Source organism: Callorhinchus milii, unplaced genomic scaffold (assembly GCF_018977255.1).
Source record: "Callorhinchus milii isolate IMCB2004 unplaced genomic scaffold, IMCB_Cmil_1.0 Scaffold1, whole genome shotgun sequence".
Classification (NCBI taxonomy): domain Eukaryota; kingdom Metazoa; phylum Chordata; class Chondrichthyes; order Chimaeriformes; family Callorhinchidae; genus Callorhinchus; species Callorhinchus milii.
Window position 1 is genome coordinate 73,373,072 of NW_024704742.1, and position 20,767 is coordinate 73,393,838.

The following is a 20,767-nucleotide window of genomic DNA, read 5'->3' on the forward strand; positions in this document are numbered from 1 at the left end:
CAGATTTTGCCCTGTACATCAGACACTCCTCAAATGTATAAATTACAGAACGGTGGCCTAATTTCTAAGGATAGACATAATTTTGAACCTTTTTTTATCCCATAACTTTCTTAGAGAAACCCGAAAAGAATGCTTAACATTCAAAAATAGCATGTGTTATCCTCCCGCTCAATCCAACAGCGACTATTGTTGTGAGTGCAGAATGTGAGTGCAAGGACAGCCATTTTACATTTCATTGAGACCATTAAAATGGAAAGCCTCAGAATTAAAAATAACATTTCCAGTCACTGTTTCTTTAATTTTGTACCTTCTCTTTCCAGCCTGAACTCTCTGTATACATTTTGAACACTACAAATGAGTACAAACTGCTTTCTCATGACTGAGATGTTACAGTACAGCCCCACTAGTTATAATGTGGTGCTGGTGACTGAGGCCAGGACACTGATCGACAGAAACAGCTGGACACTAATGAGAAGATAGTAGGGTTGGTGTCTGGAAGCATGTCAACAGCTTTGCCACAGACACTAATCTAACGTGTCAAATGGCCTAGATTTCTGCATCAGAGATTTCTATGGTTCTATACAATCAGATGATGGTAAGAAACAAGCTCACTTACCGTCATGTAATTTTTTTGCTTCTCGCTGCAGTCCCATTCCTGAAGCATAAGCCTCTATACAGCCCCTGGCCCCACACATGCACTCTGGTCCATCTAGTGACACAATGATGTGGCCAAGCTCAGCAGCACAGAACATGCTGCCATGAATCAGCTCAGAGTTGTGAATGATCCCCCCTCCTATTCCTGTTAAAATAAAATGTTATTCAGTTGTATAATACAGTAAAACTTGCACAAGTCTTATCTTTATCAATCATATAATCGCCTAAGTCGTACATTCACCCGAGTCCCATTCAGTTGCCTATCCAAATCACTCAGACTTCTCTGTACTACTTGTATTAATAACCTCCTAACTTGTAACGCTGCTCCCCTATCCTTCATTACTCCCGCACTTACTGCTGCCTTAAATCCCGGGAAATGCAGTCTTGATCCATTGACACACGTGCGGAGGAACTTAATATCACATCATTCTTTGCGATTCCAACACTCGACAGTAAGTGACGGTAAAAACTACATTCCCCACAATTCAATGCAACCACATGCAAATTTACCAACTGTGATGACGATGTACTTACGACCATTGAATTACACATACGAAGTGCAGATTATTGATTAAATTTTATACGATTTATATAGTTTACCTGCAAGTCACATTAAATGTCTTATGTGAGTTTTACTGTGTGCATGTACTCAGTACATAACAGCACATCTTCTGCATCCATTATTACTATATTGTATATATTAGTATTATTCTAATCATAAAATAAATTAACAACACAAAATACTGCAGATGCTGGAAATCTGAAACAAAAACGGAAGTCGCTGGGAACATTCAGCAGGTCAGGTAGCATCCATTTATAAAATAAATTACATCTGTATGACAAGTGATGGCACATACAAAACATGTAATAAGACTAGTTAACCTTGATGGTTACTTATCGTATTACATGTTTTTAGTGACTTGTATATTCACTACATACACAAGTAGTTGAACGGGGATAAAATATTTATGATTAGTAGTATTTTTTAAAAAAATCTATGCCAATAAAATGTTAATTACCTATTATGGGTATAATCTTCCTCAGTTTTATAAATAGGCTAAAATTCTACAACATAATGGAGAAAGCTATTTATAGCAAAATACAATTTACACTCAATAGCGCTGTTCAAGTTGAGGAGGCCGACAAGCAGGGAGTTTGCAGAGTCGAGCCTGGATGTTATGAATGTATGTATGAGGATCTCGGCAGCCTGTGGTGTGAGACAGTGGCAGAGCCAGGTGTTGTTGCGGAGGTGGGGGAAGGCAGAACGGGTCAAGGCACGGATGTGGGGTAGAAAGGATAGATGAGGGTCAAACAAGATGCCAAGATTCCGGAGTGACTCAGTGAGGTGGAGTGTGCAGCCGTGGATGGTGAATCTATCAGCGCCTGAGGTGTGGAGGCGCTGACGGAAGCCAATCAGGAGAGCCTCGGTCTTGTTGATATTCAACTGTAGAAAGTTAGCTCTCATCCAGGACTTGATGTCTGACAGACATTCTGTCAGGACAGCAGTGGTCAATTATTTTTCTAATGTTCTCCCTAATGACATGCGTCTTTCTGCTCCTACTCTGGCCTCTTCTTGCTGCTGTGTAGTGACACAGACCCTGCCCAAGCAGCCAGTATCCACGTGTGAGCTTTGGCAGTGGGTGACTCCACTGTAGATGCCATCACAACTGAACCTGCTCCATCCTATTGCCATTGACATGCATTACCAGCAGAGGGTGCAAAAGACATTCCAGAACTGGTAAATCCGCTAATTTTGATCTCCCTCAGTCTGAGAAGACCAATTTAGAGCAGCAAACACGGAGTGAGAATTGAACCAGTAAGCTCCCGGTTAATAAGCTGCAGCTCTATCCCGTACACCATTGGTGTTGCACTATACCTGGCCCTCTTTTCTATAATAGATCACAAAGATCTGACCAATGTTCAGCTCCAGTAAGGTAGAAAATCTCATTATCATCAGCTTACGTAGCATTATTAAGAGAATTTAATTGTCTGATTTGTATTTCATTGCTTTAAAAACAGATAAAATGTATACAGGCACATTCCCCTCCCAAGAGAATGAAAGGCGGTTAGGCATAATTCCTCAATATTTTGGAATGTGCAGCTTTTTTTCAGAAAATATTTGTTTTGGGATTTGTCATAAGATTTATCCACAGCACATCCTATGAAATTCACCAGGAAGCAGTCATATCAAGTTCTGAAACAATTTTGCTCAGTCAGATATTTGACACATAGGTAAACCCTTGACTATTCTTAAGAGTATTCAAACAACTTGCATTATATAGCGCCCTTCATTTGGGGTGTTGTCCTAGAGCTTTACCAGAGCTCTGCCTGTGTATGTCAGCAGCACATGGAAATTTCTCTGCATCAGGAGTGGAATGCACATTCACTCTACCTGGAGGGTTGCATCCTTCTTACCTAATTCCAGAAATTATTATCAGATGTTAGGCTGTCGAGAGCCAGATTTGGGGACCTCATTGGGGAATTGCTGAACTTTAACCAGCTAAAACCGCACAGCTTGCCACTGAAAGCATGTCTGGCAGGTGTTCCCCCTTCTTGCAGCTAGGACCACCCTACCCTTAGACCTTTGCTTGCAAGATTAACAGGAACTGGGTGGAAAGTATCCCTACTCTTAGTGACTGGTTTGCTCCTTCAAGTCCTCCGGCTGTCACCAGCAGTGACCTGGAATACTGTGGACCTACCTGGCTCAGGAACCAGACTACTGAGACCGGCACAGAGGGTTGACATTGATTGACATTCCGTTGACAAACACATCAACCTGAAGCTAGTCCAGCTCCAACAAGACCCCACTTACATCTCCCTCCCAAAGAAGATTCACTAGTTTGTCATTTGACATCCAATAAGAGCAGGTTTGAGCCCTCACTAGGTGGATGGCAGATACCAGGAAATCCATGTGAGCACAAAGCTCAGCACAAAATGTGAGAGCATTGTCAGCATCTTCCTGTCTATAGCTCGGACACGCATCCTTTCTTATTGAGCGATGGTTCCACCAGTTGCAAGTTGTACTTCAGCAGCAGCTGCTAATCTCTCAGCATACCAATACAGGTGGACAACAAATCTCCAATATCTCATGTCTTCATAAACCTGGACTCCAGGTAACACTGTCCAGCAAGCCTCAGAGTTCTCCTATCAGCTATTTGATGGACATCTGTGTTCAGTGTAGTGGGAGGACTTATACGGGACAGCTTGTGACACATTAGCTACCTAAATGTTCTAAAGGTTCAAGTCTAATGTCATGTACCAGGTTTAACGTAATACCAACAGCTTATTCTTGGTCTTCATGGGAGAAGCTTTGGCAAATAGTCATGCCCACCATGATGTTGACTCCCCACAAGTCAGTGCAGACCTGAACCCTATGTAAGTATTCTGAGGGGGAAAAATTTACTCTAAATTCTTAGAATTGTGCAGTGAGAATTTGGCAACTTCTTCAATACAGTCTTAATTCTGCAGCTGATTTTCTGTAAATTTGTTTTCAAAATAACTAACTTCAAAGTAAGGACTGAATTCAACAATTTGCCAAATTCTGAGNAAAAAAATTGAGGTGAAGTTGACGTACTACACTGTTTGTAATTTACCTGTGCCAGTGATCACGGTTACAAAGTTTTCTACTCCTTTGCCATGGCCATACTTTTTTTCTGCCAAAGCAGCACAGTTTCCATCATTGTCCACCCACACAGGCAGGTGAAGAGCATCAGAGATTGGTGTCCTTAGGTCTACAGAGATCCATTCCTGAATAAGTTTGGTGGAATGAAGGACAATTCCTTCAGCTGGGTTTACACGTCCACCCGTGGATATGCCTGAAAAACACAAATACAGATAAGAAATTGTGCATATCTGGTGCTCAATTGAGTTTCAATGCACAGTATTCTTATTGTTTCCCACACAAATATATCTTGAAAAGCATTTTGTGACATCTTACCAACATGAAAAGTGCTATAGCTGTTTGTTCCTACAGTGCTTCAAGATGCTGCCCTGCTTGAAGGGCACCCTATAAATGCAAGCTGCTGTTGTTCAGATTTATTTGTAAACCATGGCTGTATGGCATTTTCTGTTTTTTATTGACTTCAAGATGACATGGCGATTCCAATGTTGAGCGCATCCCTGGACTTTGTGAGTTCCAAATCTTGACATGGGGATTGAACCCACAACTTTCTGACTCAGAGGCAATAGTTCCACCATTGAACTAGGCTGCACCTAACATACCTAACAACGTAACAGTTAAAACTTCATAAAAAAAGTCATAGAATAATCTGAATGTTATTGCTTCTTGAATTTCTTTATATATGTAAGTAGCGCAGCTTCTAAAAATATAACCTGGCGAGATTTTAAAAATGTTTTTCTTGAGGGCCTTATATCAAAGGCGAAGTTATGATCCCACCCTCAGATGGAGGTGAAAGACTAGGGTGGTATCAATTTGACTTCACACGTCAGATAGAATTCTTTAAAGAACAAAGAAATTAGTTGAGGAGTTACTGGTCCCCTGGAGCAGTCCAAAACGATAACAAGACTCAGAGAACTGAATTAAGGGATGCTGAAACCCTCATCCACACTTTCGTCACATTCCATCTCGATTTCTCCAATGGACTTTTTGCCTTCTCCCAGCACCACCATTCATGACGTCCAAATGATTAAAAAATCCACTGACTGTATCTTCACTAGTATTAAATTCTGCTCCCCCTAACATCCCAGTCCTTGCCAGTTTCCATTGGCTTGTTGCATCAATTTCAAGATCCTTTACCTCACTTCTGATTCATTTTATGACCTTGCACCTATGTTTCCAGCCTGCTCACATCCCACTCCTCAACCTGCCCCTTCGCTTTCCCGCCTCTGGCCTTTTGCGCAACCCTCAGCCCCTTCGCATCACAACCAGTCGCCTTTCCTTCAGTCACTAAGTCCTGAACTGCTGGGACTCCATCCCTCAATCCCTCTGCCTTGCCCCTTCTTTGCAAATTTTCAGATCGCACCTGAAAACACGCGTCTTCGACGTTGCCTATGGTCATCTCCACCATCTCCCCAGTTCGGTGTCAAACCATGGTTCAGTGCTCCGAGACCCTACCTCACGTGAAGGGTGCAATATAAATGCAAGTTGTTATTGTTGGTGAGACACCTAATATGGGCAGAAAATTCCTTCGGGGAACTAAAGGCTAGAATTACAGTTAAACAAATAATCTGTGATAACCTGTGAGTGAGTAGCCCTTGGAAAAATCTGTTTGAGGGAGAAAAGAATTGTCACAGGAAAAGAATATTCATAGCAAACACATATGAGGCAAAGTAACTCAATTCAACAGCTCACAATTTAACAATGCACATTCTCTAATTCATTCCACTGACTTCCTGAAAATGTAACTTCCTACACTTACCAACTCCGAGAATCCTGCAATTAAGGTTCACAGATTCAGTTGCTGCATCGACACACATCTTCCGAATCAACGCAATTCTCTCATTGAAAGTTTCAGGATTGGGTTGTATGTACTTTTTTATAAGATCACCCTTCAACAAAAAGCACAAACAGCAAAACTTCAGTAAATTACTAAACAAAAGGTATGATAAGAAAATGAATAAATCAGTGCATCTTGAACCGGTGGATATGAAACAGGATCTTGCTGAGGAAATAAGGAGCTCAAAGTACTGCCTTTTAAGAAACATTCAAGGTACACAATCATTTGAATGCTTATATATTTTGCAGGACTATGGCGTAAGAGCGTGGGAGTGGGACCAGTTGGTAGCTCAATCGGCTGAATGGCCTCCTGTGCTGCAAGATTCTATGATCATTATAAGTAATAATCCTTGCATTTGATAAAGCAATTACAATCAAAAAATTTCAACACACTTTACAAGGAATTGTTGTCAAGTTTAGTGACTGTGTATTCATGGGCAAACGTGGCACCAAATTTGGCCCAGTCATGAAATGAATGATTAATTTCCTTGGGGATTGCTGGGACAGGACAAGACAAGCTCTCTTTTCTTTCTGAATAGTGTCATAGGTTCTTGATGCTCGCATTCAATTGCAAATAGGACCTCGGTTTACCATCTCGTCCAAAGGATGACAACTTCAGCAATGCGGTACTCCCTCAATGCTACACTGAAGCATCAGCATGGACTGTGAGCAAAGTCCATGACGTGGGGCTTGAATCCATAATCTTCTGACTCAGAAGCAAGAGTGCTACCTACTGAGCCAGGCTGAGTTATCAAGGAGATAATGTGGTTTAACTAACTGGCAGAAGAATAAAAAAATCTGCCCACACATGGACAGTGCTAAAGTGGCGCGATGGGTATTGCAGCCCATCATAAAAAATATCACCGTCAAATATAGAAGAGTATTTTGTAGGGATACATTTCCACACAGCAATGTCCATGAACATGAATGAAATAAATAAAATTGGATCGTTGACTATGACATTAGGAGAAACTCCCTTCTCTTATTGAATTCCTTAGAACCTTTAACCATAATAATTCTTGAATTTGATATAGTGCTTTTCACGTCTTCTAGACGTCTCAAAGCGCTTCATAGAATATACTGTAAAGTAATTGCCTGCATTTTTGTGGGCGAACAATCACCTGAACAAGCAGATGAAAGTGGCATTGGATGTAACCAGTGTCTCAGTTTGGGCTAGCATGCTGGCCGGCATTGTGACGGGCAATTGGAACCAGTGAGTGCATTTTTAATGTTTTTGATAAGTAAATATTGCGTTTTACACCCCAATTGCACTCTAATGCAACTCCCGTTATAACAGAGTTCCAATTATAGGTACCTTCTCTGCATCAGCGGCTAATGTATGTCAGGCAGGACACAATAGAAAGTTTCCAGCACACCATTTATTAACTTAACAACAACAACAAGATTCTATTTATAGAGTGCCTTTCACGTCGGGAGGACGTCCCAAGGCGCTGTACAGTTGGGTCAGGACCCGAGCAGGGGGGAAATGGTCGGGATGAGGGGAGGGAAGGGAGGGAGCGAGGAGGGGGTAGAGAGTCGAGAGGGGAGCTGAAGGCACAGTCAAAGAGAAAGGTCTTGAGACCGGCCTTGAAGGAGGAAAGGGAGGAGGCGGCGAAGGCACTGGGGGATAGAGTTCCAGAGCCTCGGGGCTGAGAGGCTGAAGGCCCGGCCACCGATGGTAGGGCTGTTAGGGCGGGGGATGTGGAGCAGACCGGAGCCAGAGGAACGGAGGGTACGGGCAGGTAGGTAGGGGGATAGTAGGTCAGAGAGGTAGGAGGGAGCAAGGCCGTGAATGGCCTTGTAGGTGAGGATCTTGAATTTGAATTAAGTGCAGAGACAGCAGTGCCTAAATTTATTTTGAGGTGCTAAGATGACAAGTGAACATTCAGCAGAAAGCACAAAGTTGTGAAGTGCACAGAACTCAGAATACTAAACAAAAAGACCCAAATTAAAGCATTGCTACCTGCATACTGATGATAGCCACCCTCAGGTTGGTTCCTCCTAAATCCACAGCAAGAGCACTTTGCGTTTCCAGGATATGGTCAATGTCTTGAGAGATGCACTCTTTCACTGGTGGAAAACAGAAATTCTTTTGCAAAGGCTCATTGATGTCAATGGACTTCAGAAATTTCAGTATCCGTGGAACTGCATTCCCATCTCCATAAATCTTTGAACTTAAAAGGAAAAGGCATAGCAATTAACATTTCAAAGATTATAGACACACCATATCAAAGTCAAACCGTGATAATATTTAGAAAATGAAAAATATCAAGTAAAAGATTAACAATGTAAACCAATGCATCTCAAGAGCACTGACAAGCACATCAAGTTACATGCACAACTGATGTCACTGAATTTCATTTGAAACCAGCAAAAAATTCTGATCCAAAACTAGGCAGTTGAAATCAACTTGAAAACATCTACCCAGCACTCAAATACTCAGTGGGTATTTGCAATGCTTGATATAACTGTGAGCCATACAATTCAAGTCATTTGATTTATAGCCTTTTCTTAATTAGCCAGTTTCAACCAAGTTGGCAGCTAGGGCCAGTAATTTATCTCAGTAAACTTGTATTAGAGAAAACAAAAAAATAAGGTTGACAACCCCAATCGTTTGCATGTGTGTATACCAGGTAAGACAAGGCTGAGGCCAGCTAATGGGCTATGTGGTTTAGTCATTCACCAGCAGTCACTGTTAAGGACCATTATAAATGGTCACTTGCTGAGGTACAGAGAGCTGCTGGGACTCATGATACCATATTGTTTACCCGCTCCGCCTTCCCCCACCTACGCAACATCGCTCGGCTTCAGTACTATCTCACACCGTAGGCCGCCGAGACGCTCATACACGCATTCATAACATCCAAGCTTGACTACGCAAACTCCCTGCTTGTCGGCCTCCCCAACTCCTCCCTCCATAAACTGCAGATCATCTAGCCAGCGTCCTCTCCCGCACCAGGCTCTGTGACCCTATCAACCCCATCCTCACTCGACACCACTGCTTCCCATCACACTGAGGATACAGTTCAAGATCCTGGTCCTCACTTTCAAAGCCCTCCACAGCCTTGCTCCCCCACAAACTGTGACCTCCTAACCCCCTACCATCCTGCCCTTCCTCTGTTTAGCGGGCTCCGGCCTGCTTCACATCCCCCGCCTCGCTCCCCCACCATTGTCAGGCGGGCCTTCAGCCACTCTGCTCCCACCCTCTGGAATTCCATCCCGCAATCCCTCCAACACGGCCCCTCACTTATCTCCTTCAAGACCCTCTTCTTTGACCGTGCCTTTGATCACCTTCCTTCCCCCACTGCCCTCCACCCTCCCTGATCCCAATACCCAGCTCGGGTCTGAAACACTGATTCTCCAGAGCCTTGAGACGTCCTCCCGACATGAAAGGCGCTATACAAATGTAATTTTTTTGTTGTTTGTTCTTAGTCAAGAATTGTCTCCAGAGAAAAAAAGGAGAAAACTGGAAGAAGTCAGTTCCTTTGTATTCAATAACTAACACTATCAGGTTCATATATTTACTGAAAGAAAACATTCTGCCAGATATTTATTTAGGGCAATGTTTGGAATACGATTCGCAGTTCAATGTGAATTTGCAATGCAAGCTGATATACATACCAAGGGTACTGCTTGGCAAACTGAAGCTGCAATGCATGCAGAATTTTATTCTGGCAGTCAGCATCACGGACATGGAGAACATTTTCACCTGGGGGCAGTTAAAGGAAGAAAAGAAATATGTCAGCCTTCATTACAATGAGCATTATTCACATTGTTGAGGCCTTATTAAAGCATTAATATTTAATTCAGAACAAGCGTGTAAAAGAACTTGTAACCATTCAGTCAGAACCAAGCGCTCCCACCTTCCAAACTATTTTGCCATCTTTCTTTCCCCACTGAAACTACCCTAGTAATTCAAGGTGATGAACAAGCACAAAAGGGGAAACTTTCAAAGTGAAAGAGGCATTACATAGAAAGGGAAAAATAATAAAATGGAGACTGAAAGTCAAATCGAAGGTTTGCACTTTAACTCGGGGGTAATAATCCCTTCCAAAAAAAAAATTAATGATTTGGTCACTCAATCCACGACTGTTTGTGGGACACTGCTGTGCTTAATTAGCTGATGTGTTTTGCCCACAAAATATACAGTCAATGCACTTTATAGTACACTTTGTAACGCGCTTTGAGATCTCTAAGACGTGATAAAGCGCTATATCAAATGCAAGGTTTATTATTATAACTCTGCTCTGCACTGTTACGCTCTGGAGGATTACATCAATCATAGATATAAGTGTCACTATTATTCATAACCGTACACTTCCTTGGTATTCTACCCAGTGTTATCTTCAGTGTTCCCATTCCCGGATTTATTTCAAATTATTTCTGTGCAAGATCTTACCTGTTTCTCTTCCAGTCTGCCGAGTTCCCAAGTTGATGACAGGCGTACCAAAAGCCCCTGCTTCTCGCACACCACAACTACTGTTCCCAATCATTAACCCAGCGTATGCCACCAATTGGATGAACTGCTCAAAGGGAATGTGTTTAACTGCTCTGAAATTCGGATTTTGCTCGATACCTTGCTTCCTCATTGCACGCACCATTTCTTTACTTCCTGCAACACACAAACCAAAAATTGACCATGAAGATATAAGTTCCAGCAAAAAAAGAGAAATATTAATATCAATGTACATAGCTGTTATTTTCAGATGTATTGACTGAGATTTTATGGCATCAGCAATAAATACTGAGCTAAAAAAATCTTGATGGATATGCGCACCATACATTTTTACACGTTTTACGGAATTATAACATAGGCTAAACAGAAAACATATGCAATGCTGCCATCAGCAAAACAAATTCAAAAATATTATTTTATTTATGTATATGGTGAACAGTAGTGGTCCTAACACAGATCCCTGCGGAACAGTATGTCCTACTTCTTTCCAGCCTGAGAAGATGCCCTCAACTCCTACCCTGATTTTAGTCACGTGGCCCTATATCAGAGGCTTTATGGATATTCAAATACATAACATCTACTGCATTTCCCTTGTGTATTTTATAATAATAACCCTTGCATTTGACATAACACTTTATCACATCATCAGAGAGAGATATCAAGGCGCTTTACAGGAAACACTGTAAAGTAAATTGACTGTATATTTTGTGGACAAAACGTGGCAGCAGTTGCACACAGCTATGTCCCACAAACAGCCATGAAGTGAGTGACCAACTTTAGCAGGAGGATTGTTTGCCATGACATTGGAAGAAATCTCCTTCTCTTTTCGAATAGTACCCTAACGTCCATCTGAACAGGCAGACGGCACTTCAGTTTAAGGTCTCTTCCAAAGAGCGGCATTTCCAGACAATGCAGCACCCCCACAGCACCTCATTGGAGTTTCAGCCTAGACTATGTGATTCCAAGTACCAACGTGGGGCTGGAACCCACAACCTTCTGACTCAGAGGTGAGAGAGAGAGTGCTATCACTGAGCCAGGCTGACACGTTGTTTATTGGTTACATTTTTAAAGAATTCAATAAGATTAGTCAAGCATGAAGCTTCTTTCATTAATCCATGCTGGCTGCTCTTAATTCTATTCTCCTTCATTAGATATCTAGTTGCTTCATCTTTTATCATGGGACTGATTGGATAGTTCTTCCAAAGAGACGGCACAGGCACGATGGGCCGAATGGCCTCCTTCTGTGCTGTAATATTCTGATTCTGTGATCATGGATTCCAATACCTTGTCCACAACCAACACAACAGCTTGCAATTATATAGCACCCTCCACGCCGGGCGGCGTCTCACAGCGCTTAGCAATGGCAGAGCCCAAAGTCGAGCCAGGGGGAGGTGACCTGTTTATTAGGGTGATTGGCCTGTAGGTTCCTGGATTAGCTTGATCACCCTTTTTTAAATATAGGTATTACATTGGCCATCCTCCATTTCTCCAGTACAATTCCTTTCTCTAGATTTCTAAAATATATACACTAGAACCTCAGCTCCCTGCTCCCTAGTTATTGATGGATCCGCTGGATCAGGTGCCTTAACTCTTTAAGCTTGTGTAAATTGTCCAGTATCTCCTTTCACACTATCTTACCTCTGGTAATTTTCCATCCTGCTCTCTGTTCTTATCACATTTTCCTGATCAGTTTCCTTTATGAAAAGTGAGCCAAAGTATTTGTTTAGTTTGTTTGTTTGCCAACATTTCTTCATTATCTGCTGTGAGCTTCTCTCCTTATGGTTCTGCCCCTCCTTTAACCATTATTTTATTGCTAACATTCCTATAGAACATCTTGCTATTATTTTTATATTTTTGCTATATTCTCCTCATGGTTCTTCTTTCCCTTCTTAATTGTCTTTTTAACCTCTTTCCTACGTTTGCTGTATTAAATACTGTTTTTTCTCTGTTATCCAATAATTTTCAAATGCTTTTTTTCTTCTTGCAGTTTTGTCTTCACCTCTTTGTTTATCCATGGCATCTCAATTTTCTTGTTTTTCAAAAAGGAATATATCTCACCTGCACTTTTTCTATCTTGTGTTTAAAAATTGTTGCTCAACATCTTTCTTTGCCAATTTCCTTCTCCACCATCACTATGAACGCTATTATGAGACATGAAAGTGTAGTAGCTACATATTTTATAGGCTAAAGTGGTAGCCAGTTCGTGCACACCAATATCCCACATATAGCCATAAAACGAGTGACCGATTTTATTTGGGGGATTGTTGGCCAGACACCAGGAGAAACTCGCTTCTCTTTTTGAATGGTGTCCTAGGATCTTAAACGTCCAAATGAATAGGCAAATTGAACCTTGCTTTAACATCTAATTCAAAGGACGGCATCTCCTGCATCAACCGAGACTCAGCTCAAAGTCCTGGCATTAATCCACAACTTTCTGACTCAGAGGTGAGAATGATATAATGGAACCAGGCTGTATGTCATCCAGAGGTGCCAGGCAGACTTGGCAAAGCAGACACATAAAATGGGGTTAGTATTCCAATGATTTGGCTCCTAACAACCCTGAATGCCAGTGCCCTGGCTGGACAACTGTGTAGCTATGTGCTCTGTACTATTGCTCATCTGCATGTCTGTGTATAAACTCTTTTTCCTTCACCCCACCTCATCCATGGTAATTTTAAGCCTTTTGTTCACACGTTTTGATATTAAATTCAAGGGTAAAATTCTTGCAATTTAAGATGGATAGAAAGCTTACGAGCTCCAGTTGAGTAAGCCTAACAGTTTTTGCTAGGTATATTCCAGTAACGACGCAATACTTACTTTGGGAGGGGGACCCTAACATCTTGGACAATCCTCAGCTGTGTTCTCTGGACTTAATTCCTCCATTTCCTTAAAGCACCAACTCATACAGAGACCTGACTGCCCTCCACTACTTCACCCAGGTGGTTGCTGATATCAGAATCTGGAGAATGTCAGTCAATAGACTACTTAACCAGGAGAAGAGAGTGCATCAGTTAATGCAACCCTGCTCTTACCCAATGTCCTTGGATACGCATTTACCAGCAAAGATCAGCAAACCTGCATTGATGTTGGGGAACAGAATCAATGTTCGCTTCTTGAATATTATTATTATTATTATTTTTATTAAAGATCACTGGATAGCAATCAGGATCAGGAATCCTGACTGATTTTCTCTGCTCAAAACTTGGCAGCCATATTACTGCCCCAGATGAAAAATGCTTATCCTGCATAGATCAGAAATCAACACTGTGACATTCCTCATCTATATGAGTCAGTTATACATAAGGCATTGCACTACAACAAGAAGATTACATTTGTATTGCACCTTTCACATCGGGAGGACTTCCCAAGGCGCTGGACAGTGTACAGCATTTCAGACTAACCTACTGAGCTGTTGCTATTTTCTAATAAAGCTATTGGAGAAACAGACAAGTTGTTAAAAATAAAGTCGACAGTATCTGTTCACAAACCTGCATCGATGTTGGGGAACAGAATCAATGTTCGCTTCTCGAATGTTATTAGAGCATTTAGTGTCAGTTCAAACATCTTCACAGAATGTTTAATGTTGGTGGTAACTGGGTGTTGCAGAGCCACAATATATTCTTTGGGCTTCACATCGTCTCCTACAGAAAGGAAATGGGTCAATCAAGTTAAATAGTGAGAACACAAATTCACACACCAAGAAACATTTAGCTATCAGTTCAACACTTCAGTTGTGTATGTGATCTTGCGCAACAATGAATTAGCAAACTGGTTATCAGTAATTCAATAAGCAATTATTAGATTAACAAAGCCTTTTGAAAAAACAAATTCATAGAGAATTCAAAAAAAATGGTTTATTTGTTTCAATCTTTGTTCATTCTTTGTTTAATTTTGTGCTGCTTAAGCTTCCTTAAGCAATACTAGTCATATTTTGAACAACATTTCAAGTACAATAGCAGTTCACATTAAATTAAGCTGGAGTCTTGCACAAAACACTGCAATGGAAAGAAGGCAAACAGCAACTTGCACTTATGTTTATATATCACTTTAGTATAGAAAAGCGATTCTGCTAATTGAAAGGAATGGATGGGATAGTGGGGCTGGAAGGGATTGCAGGGGTAGATCGGGACAAGTGATTGGAGAGATTTAACTGAAGTATCACTGAAGTTGATCCCCCAGGAGATGGGAGGTCAATGGAGCAAGGTGAGGATCGTGGCGATTACAAACACATACTGTAAAAGTGTCACAAGTTTATACTGACTCCCATTTGTGCAGATTTGATTTCACTCCCACAAGTGGCCAGCTGTTTCCTTTACAGGACTGATTTCTGCAGCATCAAGTCTCACATCTTGAGGTGCTTAAATGTTAAACTCAAGGCTTAAAATTCTGTTTTAACAGCTGATCTCATGTTGCAAATCAAACTGTCTGCATTGAGTATGTCTTCTAGAATTTTAAAGGTCTGGCATTATGTTCCTTCGCAATATTTTGGGCATGGGAAATCTACGTTTCAGGTAAAAATGAAGAGAATTCTAAGGGGACCTGGTTAAAAGTTTATTAAAATTACAAAGGAAAACCAGACACAATCTTCATTATGGGAAATCGTTCACTATACAACAACAAAATTACATTTGTATAGCGCCTTTCACGTCTGGAGGACGTCCCACTATATGGGACACAAATTAAATATTAGCTATTAGTAGGTAGGAGAAACTTTTTTTATATATGTTTTCAAAGATTAACTAGATGGGTTTCTGTAAAGAAAATGGATGGAAAGGACATAGTGAGAAGACAAATGGATGGTGATGATGTTTCTGTATACAGAATTAATGTTATTCTTGGCACTGGCGATGCACATATGCACATCCATCACCAGAAGGCTTGTGTAGAGCTGGCATCTTCCAGCAAGAGTGTCTAAGCAGCATACTTGTATGATGACAGAGGTCATGAGGAGCAGAGTATAATGGTGTACAGAGATGGCTTCACTCATTCATTCCCAGTGTCATGAGGTAGATTTATTTGTAAACTTGGTCACAGCAGGAAAAGAAATGATCACGTTTGGGAAATAAGAATTTTTTTTCGCCAAAGTCTCTCCTCTCGCACATTGAGCAGAAAGAGCCAGTGACAGAGAATAAACAGAGCGAATGCCTAAAGTAGGTGGGTAAAGGAAACCTTCCACAGGATCTTACAATTCACGCAGATATGCCTCCAACTTCCCTGCAAATGGTCTAGAATGAATGAAAATGTCAACTGCAGTTTTTTTTCCTCGCTAAATTGGGGCAAAACTAACAAAATATTTGCAAAAGCACCAGACGCATTGCTTGAAAAGAAAAGTTTAAACATCAGGATTTAGGCTGTACTCACCTAGCCAAGTTTGTAGAATGCTTTGGTAGTCCTTGGTTTTTGCATTAAGTAGCAGGTCATAAGATGGGCACCCAGCTAATAGGATACGTTTATGATCCTCACACATGGCTATAAGGTGCAGTTCTGCACTGCGTGTGCAACAAACATGATAGTGGGCCAGTTTGGTAATAGCATGTCGGATCGAGTCGTCTATGGTACCACTAACCTCACCGCCCTCAATGTGCAGAATTCGAATATTCATCAGGGCAGCTGAGGTTGCAACAGCTAAAGCATCAAACCTGTCTCCATGAACAATCATCACATCTGGCTTCAAGCGGTTAAGTACATCTGGCAACTTCACCAAGGCCAGGCCTACAGACTCCACCATGGCCGCCTCATCTTCACCACGGACTATTGTATGCAAGCTTGTGTTGATGTCAAAATCATCCTGTTCAATCATGCGATATGTGTTCCTAGAAAGACAAGCGTGCTTAATGAAATACTCTTCAGTTTCTTTCTTGCCAATACTGTTTTTAATGTTGCTGGAAAAGATCCTTGTGCTGTAAAAGATGGAAGACTTAGGCAGTGCCTTTCCATCATACAACCCTATAAATAGTTCATGTTCCTGGAATGAAAAGCTCAAAACAACTGTAGTTTCTTTCCTGCCTGTGCTGTATTGTTGAATAGTGGTAAAATTGTGCTGCATAGTAAGATACTATAAAACGCTTACTATCACCTCAATCCTAGCCCAGCTACACTGGCTCTCCACACCCAGAGAATTGAGTTTGAGATCCTCATCCTCACTTTTAATTCCTTCCATGTTGTTTCTTCATCCTACCTCCTCAACCTTCTAAAGCCCTACCAATCCTCTTGTTCCCTTTGCTCGACAGACACTGGCCTGTTTCACATTCCCTGCCTGACCACCGTCAGGCCTTCAGGCTATCTGCCCCCACTCTCTGGAACTCCATCCCAGAGGCCCTTTGCCTCACCTCTTCCCTCACCTCCTTCAAAGTCCATCTTAAGACCTTCCTCTTCAGTCATTTTCCCCCCTCTCTCCGTCCCTTTGACCTCACCCATCCCGAAATCTTGGGTGCAAACCCTCAACTCTCCATGGCCTTGAGACTTTCTTCCAAAAGGTATTATATAAATGCAATTTGTTGTTATTGTTAATGTCCCTTTATACTACTTATCAATTCAATGCTGAAACTAGTTTAATCTAATAAAGGGAGTTTCAAACACACAGTCAAAATCCAACAGACTATTAATTAGGGTTTCTGGGCTGCCAAACCTGAATAAAAACTGCATTTTTCCCTCTCCCCAAGAATTGGTATTGTGGCATCTCAAAAGAATTTGAAAAAAGGGAGTCAATGTTGTGCACATCTATTGAACTGTTCCTGGGACAACGTTAAACATATATCAGCACTTGGAAATGGAATAGCTCTCTGCTTTTAACCCCTTATCAAGCCCTTCTTGCTCTACAGAACAAGCGGATAAAAATACCTCAACTGGAACCCCGTATACAATTAAAAATAAAATCTGAATCACAGTATCACAACCTAACAATAAAAGCAAATCAAATCAAAGCATACAGTAAGAACACAAGAACATAATAAATGCTAGACAAAAAGAGACCAAGGTCCATCTAGTTCGCTTTCCACACTTCTGGCGGTCGCATGCACATATTTCCCAAACTACCTATGTACTATATAATAATAATAATAATAATCCTCGCATTTGATATAGCGCTTTTCACGTCGGGAGGACGTCCGAAAGTGCTTTACAGTATATACTGTAAAGTGAATTGACTGTATATTTGTGTGCGAACGCGGCAGCCAATTGCGCACAGCAATGTCCCACAAACAGTCGTAGATTGAAAATGACCAATTTATTATTGTTTTGTTTTGGAGGGATTATTATTAGGCTGTGTGGAGTAAGGAAACTTGCCCAAGGTTTCGCCCTGCCTGGAATTGAACTCAGGTCTCTCGCTTGCAAAGCGAGTGCTCTAACCACTGAGCTACAGGACTTATATATCCCATAATAAAGAACTGAAGATCCACCTACTGCACCTCTTAACATATGAAGCACAACAGGCAATTCCTATTAACCTCTCAAAGAAAAAGTATCACATTTAGTTTGTTTGCTGATACTACATCTAAGTCCCCAGCAGTTGAGTATTCCAACAGTGTAGGATAATGGCTCAGAATATTTCAGAGGGAGTGTTGAACACCGAGCAAGGGAAGAGAGAGGGCAATAGGAGGAAGAAGGGGTTGAAGTAGGTGCAGTGGAAGAGACAGCTTTTTGGCAGGATTTAAAGACAGATAGAGAGGCATTTGGAGGGAGAAGGTATGGTTACTGAAGGCCTCCAGTAGGGAGTGAGAATAGCTGGGAACCAGAGGCTCACAGAAATAGGGAATTGCTACCGCATAACAGGTGGTGATGAGGTCCTTAAAATTGATCCTCTGGGAGACAGGGAGCTGGAGCCTGCCAAGAGCTGGGTAGTAGGCGTGCAGAGTTTGGTGCAGGTTAGGGTGTAGGTGGCAAGAGTTTTGATGAGCTGGATGACCAGCGAGGCCTAATTGGAGAGGTAATCGGGAGATAACAAATATCCAAAACTCACCCATAATCGTCAATTAGATGGGATCCTAAAACAACCACTTGCAAGTCAAAGCATTCGGGTTGCGCCTTGATTCCAAACATGATGGGAGCGAGCTTGGAGTAATCCGCACGATTGCTGGTAGCCACACAGATCCGAAACTTTCTTTTGCTTCCCATTTTCTCCATGGTCTTCGCAGTCTGAATTTCTTCAAAGTTCCTGTAAACGGAGAAAAAATACATTTTGTTTCTTTTTTAAATAAAGCAAATCCACGAGATTGTAGGGGATACTGGCTATCTCAGTTGGTAGTTCTAAGTCAGAAAGGTTGTGGACTCAAACCCCACATAAGGACTTTGAATTCCTATTGACCAAGGTGAAGAGTCTAGACTAGTGCTGGTGAGGGGGGTGGGGGGAGCAGCTTCATCGTTGGAAGGTGTCATCCTTTGGATGAGAGGTTATAACTAGGTTCTGTCGGCCTGTTCAAGTGGACATTAAAGATCCCATGAACTATTCAAAAAGAGATGTTCTCCCAATGTCCTGGCTTACAGCAAAAAAATTATCATTCACTTCATGGCTGTTTGTGGGACATTACTGTATGCATATTGGCTGTCACGTTCTACCTCCACATCTATGCAAATGACACCCAAATATATCTGTGCCTTCACCCTCGATTCAGGACGATTGCTGTCCTAAGCGATTGCCTGTCGGACATCAAGTTCTGGATGAGAACCAACTTTTTCCAGTTGAATGTCAACAATACAGAGACCCTCCTGCTTGAATCTCATCAGGGCCTTCTCACCTCAGGCACTGCCAGCATCACTATACATACACACTTCACCTCACTAAAACCAGTATGGAACCTTGGTGTCTTATTCAACTCAGTTGTCTCATATTCATGCTTTGCTCCAGTCAGCTTCCCCTACCTCTGCAACATTGCCCACCTCTGCAACATTGCCCACCTCTGCAACATTGCCCACCTCTGCAACATTGCCTGCCTCCACCACTACTTCTCTCCTCGGGCCACCGAGATCCTTATCCATGGTTTATGTCCAGGCTTGACTATTCTAACTCTCTGGTCTTCCTAACTCTTCCCTCCACAAATTGCAGACTATTCAAGCTTCTGCAGATAGTGCCCTCGCCTGCAACAGAGGGAGTTGATAACCTCCATCCTCGCCAGGCTCTACTGGTTCCCATCCCCCAGAGGATCGAGTTCAAAATTCTTATCCTCACTTTTAAATCCTCCAGTCTTGCCCTACCTTACGTTTGTGACCTTCTAAAACCTTACCTTCCTGCCTGCTCCCTCTACCCTGCTGGCATGGCCTGCTTCACACCATCATCATCCCACAATTGTTGGTCTGGCTATTAACCTTTTTGCTCCAACTCTCTGGAACTCCAGCCCTGAATCCCTTCACCTCGCCACTTCCTTCACCTACTTCAAGGTTCATCTCAAAACCTTCCTTTTTGACAGTGCCTTTAGTCAGCTTCCCTCCCTCATGCCTACCCACCTTGGCCCCTATCCTCATGTATCCAACCCCCAGCTCGGGTGCAAACGTTCAACTGTTCAGAGCCTTGGGACGTCCTCGCGATGAAGTGAAAAATAAATGCATTTTATTGCTGTTGTTTTAAGAGTATCACTCTTAGACCACTTGTTGATCACTCTTTTCATTGCCAAGTGAAAAAGAAAACTAAATTGTTGGAACCAAGGCATGAGTTTATTCAAAACATAACTTATAACATCATTCATATATACTATATATATACACACACACTCGCACAGTCACACCATACTTACACACAACCGTGCAAACACATACCTACACATATTTATGTACTATATATAAACGGCTACAGGGTTGGATTATGAGGAAGGCATGTTCAGTAAGTTTCAGTGCATGGCACTCCCACAAGTACATGGGTTCACCTCAACAATGTTTTAGCATATTCATAAGTTAATGGTGTTAACTGTGCTGTCGTGACAGAGACTTGGTATGTACTCAGAGAGAGGTCAAACAAAGTGAAGGGAGAGTCATACAAGGCCGCTCCTGCTGTCCCTCGAGTAGGTGTGGGGCAGCGGAGAATTAAAGCTGTGGTGTAAAGGGATATGACTGTGAATATTTTTGTGGGCGAAAGCTGCAGTCAATTTATGCATAACAATGTCTCAATGGCACCTGTCTGTCTCTCTCAGTGACTGTTTGTCTGTCTGTTTCTCTCTCAGTGAATGTCTGTCTCTCTCAGTGAGTATCTCTCTCTCACAGTGAATGTCTCTCTC

General features: G+C 41.9%; 1 protein-coding gene across 2 annotated transcripts in view; it reads right to left on the reverse strand.

Moving 5' to 3' along the window:
* gne (glucosamine (UDP-N-acetyl)-2-epimerase/N-acetylmannosamine kinase) overlaps nucleotides 1-20,767 on the reverse strand; it is a 36,730-nt gene that overhangs the window by 11,841 nt on the left and 4,122 nt on the right. For both annotated transcript variants that reach the window (XM_042338811.1, XM_042338774.1), the window contains exons 2-10: nucleotides 18,523-18,717; nucleotides 15,927-16,378; nucleotides 14,054-14,206; nucleotides 10,509-10,721; nucleotides 9,731-9,818; nucleotides 8,073-8,283; nucleotides 6,033-6,162; nucleotides 4,248-4,469; nucleotides 617-799 (exon numbers count right to left, since the gene is read on the reverse strand). In XM_042338811.1, coding sequence (XP_042194745.1) covers nucleotides 617-799; nucleotides 4,248-4,469; nucleotides 6,033-6,162; nucleotides 8,073-8,283; nucleotides 9,731-9,818; nucleotides 10,509-10,721; nucleotides 14,054-14,206; nucleotides 15,927-16,378; nucleotides 18,523-18,686 — 1,816 coding nt within the window. In that variant the 5' untranslated portion in view covers nucleotides 18,687-18,717. The remainder of the gene's footprint in view (nucleotides 1-616; nucleotides 800-4,247; nucleotides 4,470-6,032; nucleotides 6,163-8,072; nucleotides 8,284-9,730; nucleotides 9,819-10,508; nucleotides 10,722-14,053; nucleotides 14,207-15,926; nucleotides 16,379-18,522; nucleotides 18,718-20,767) is intronic.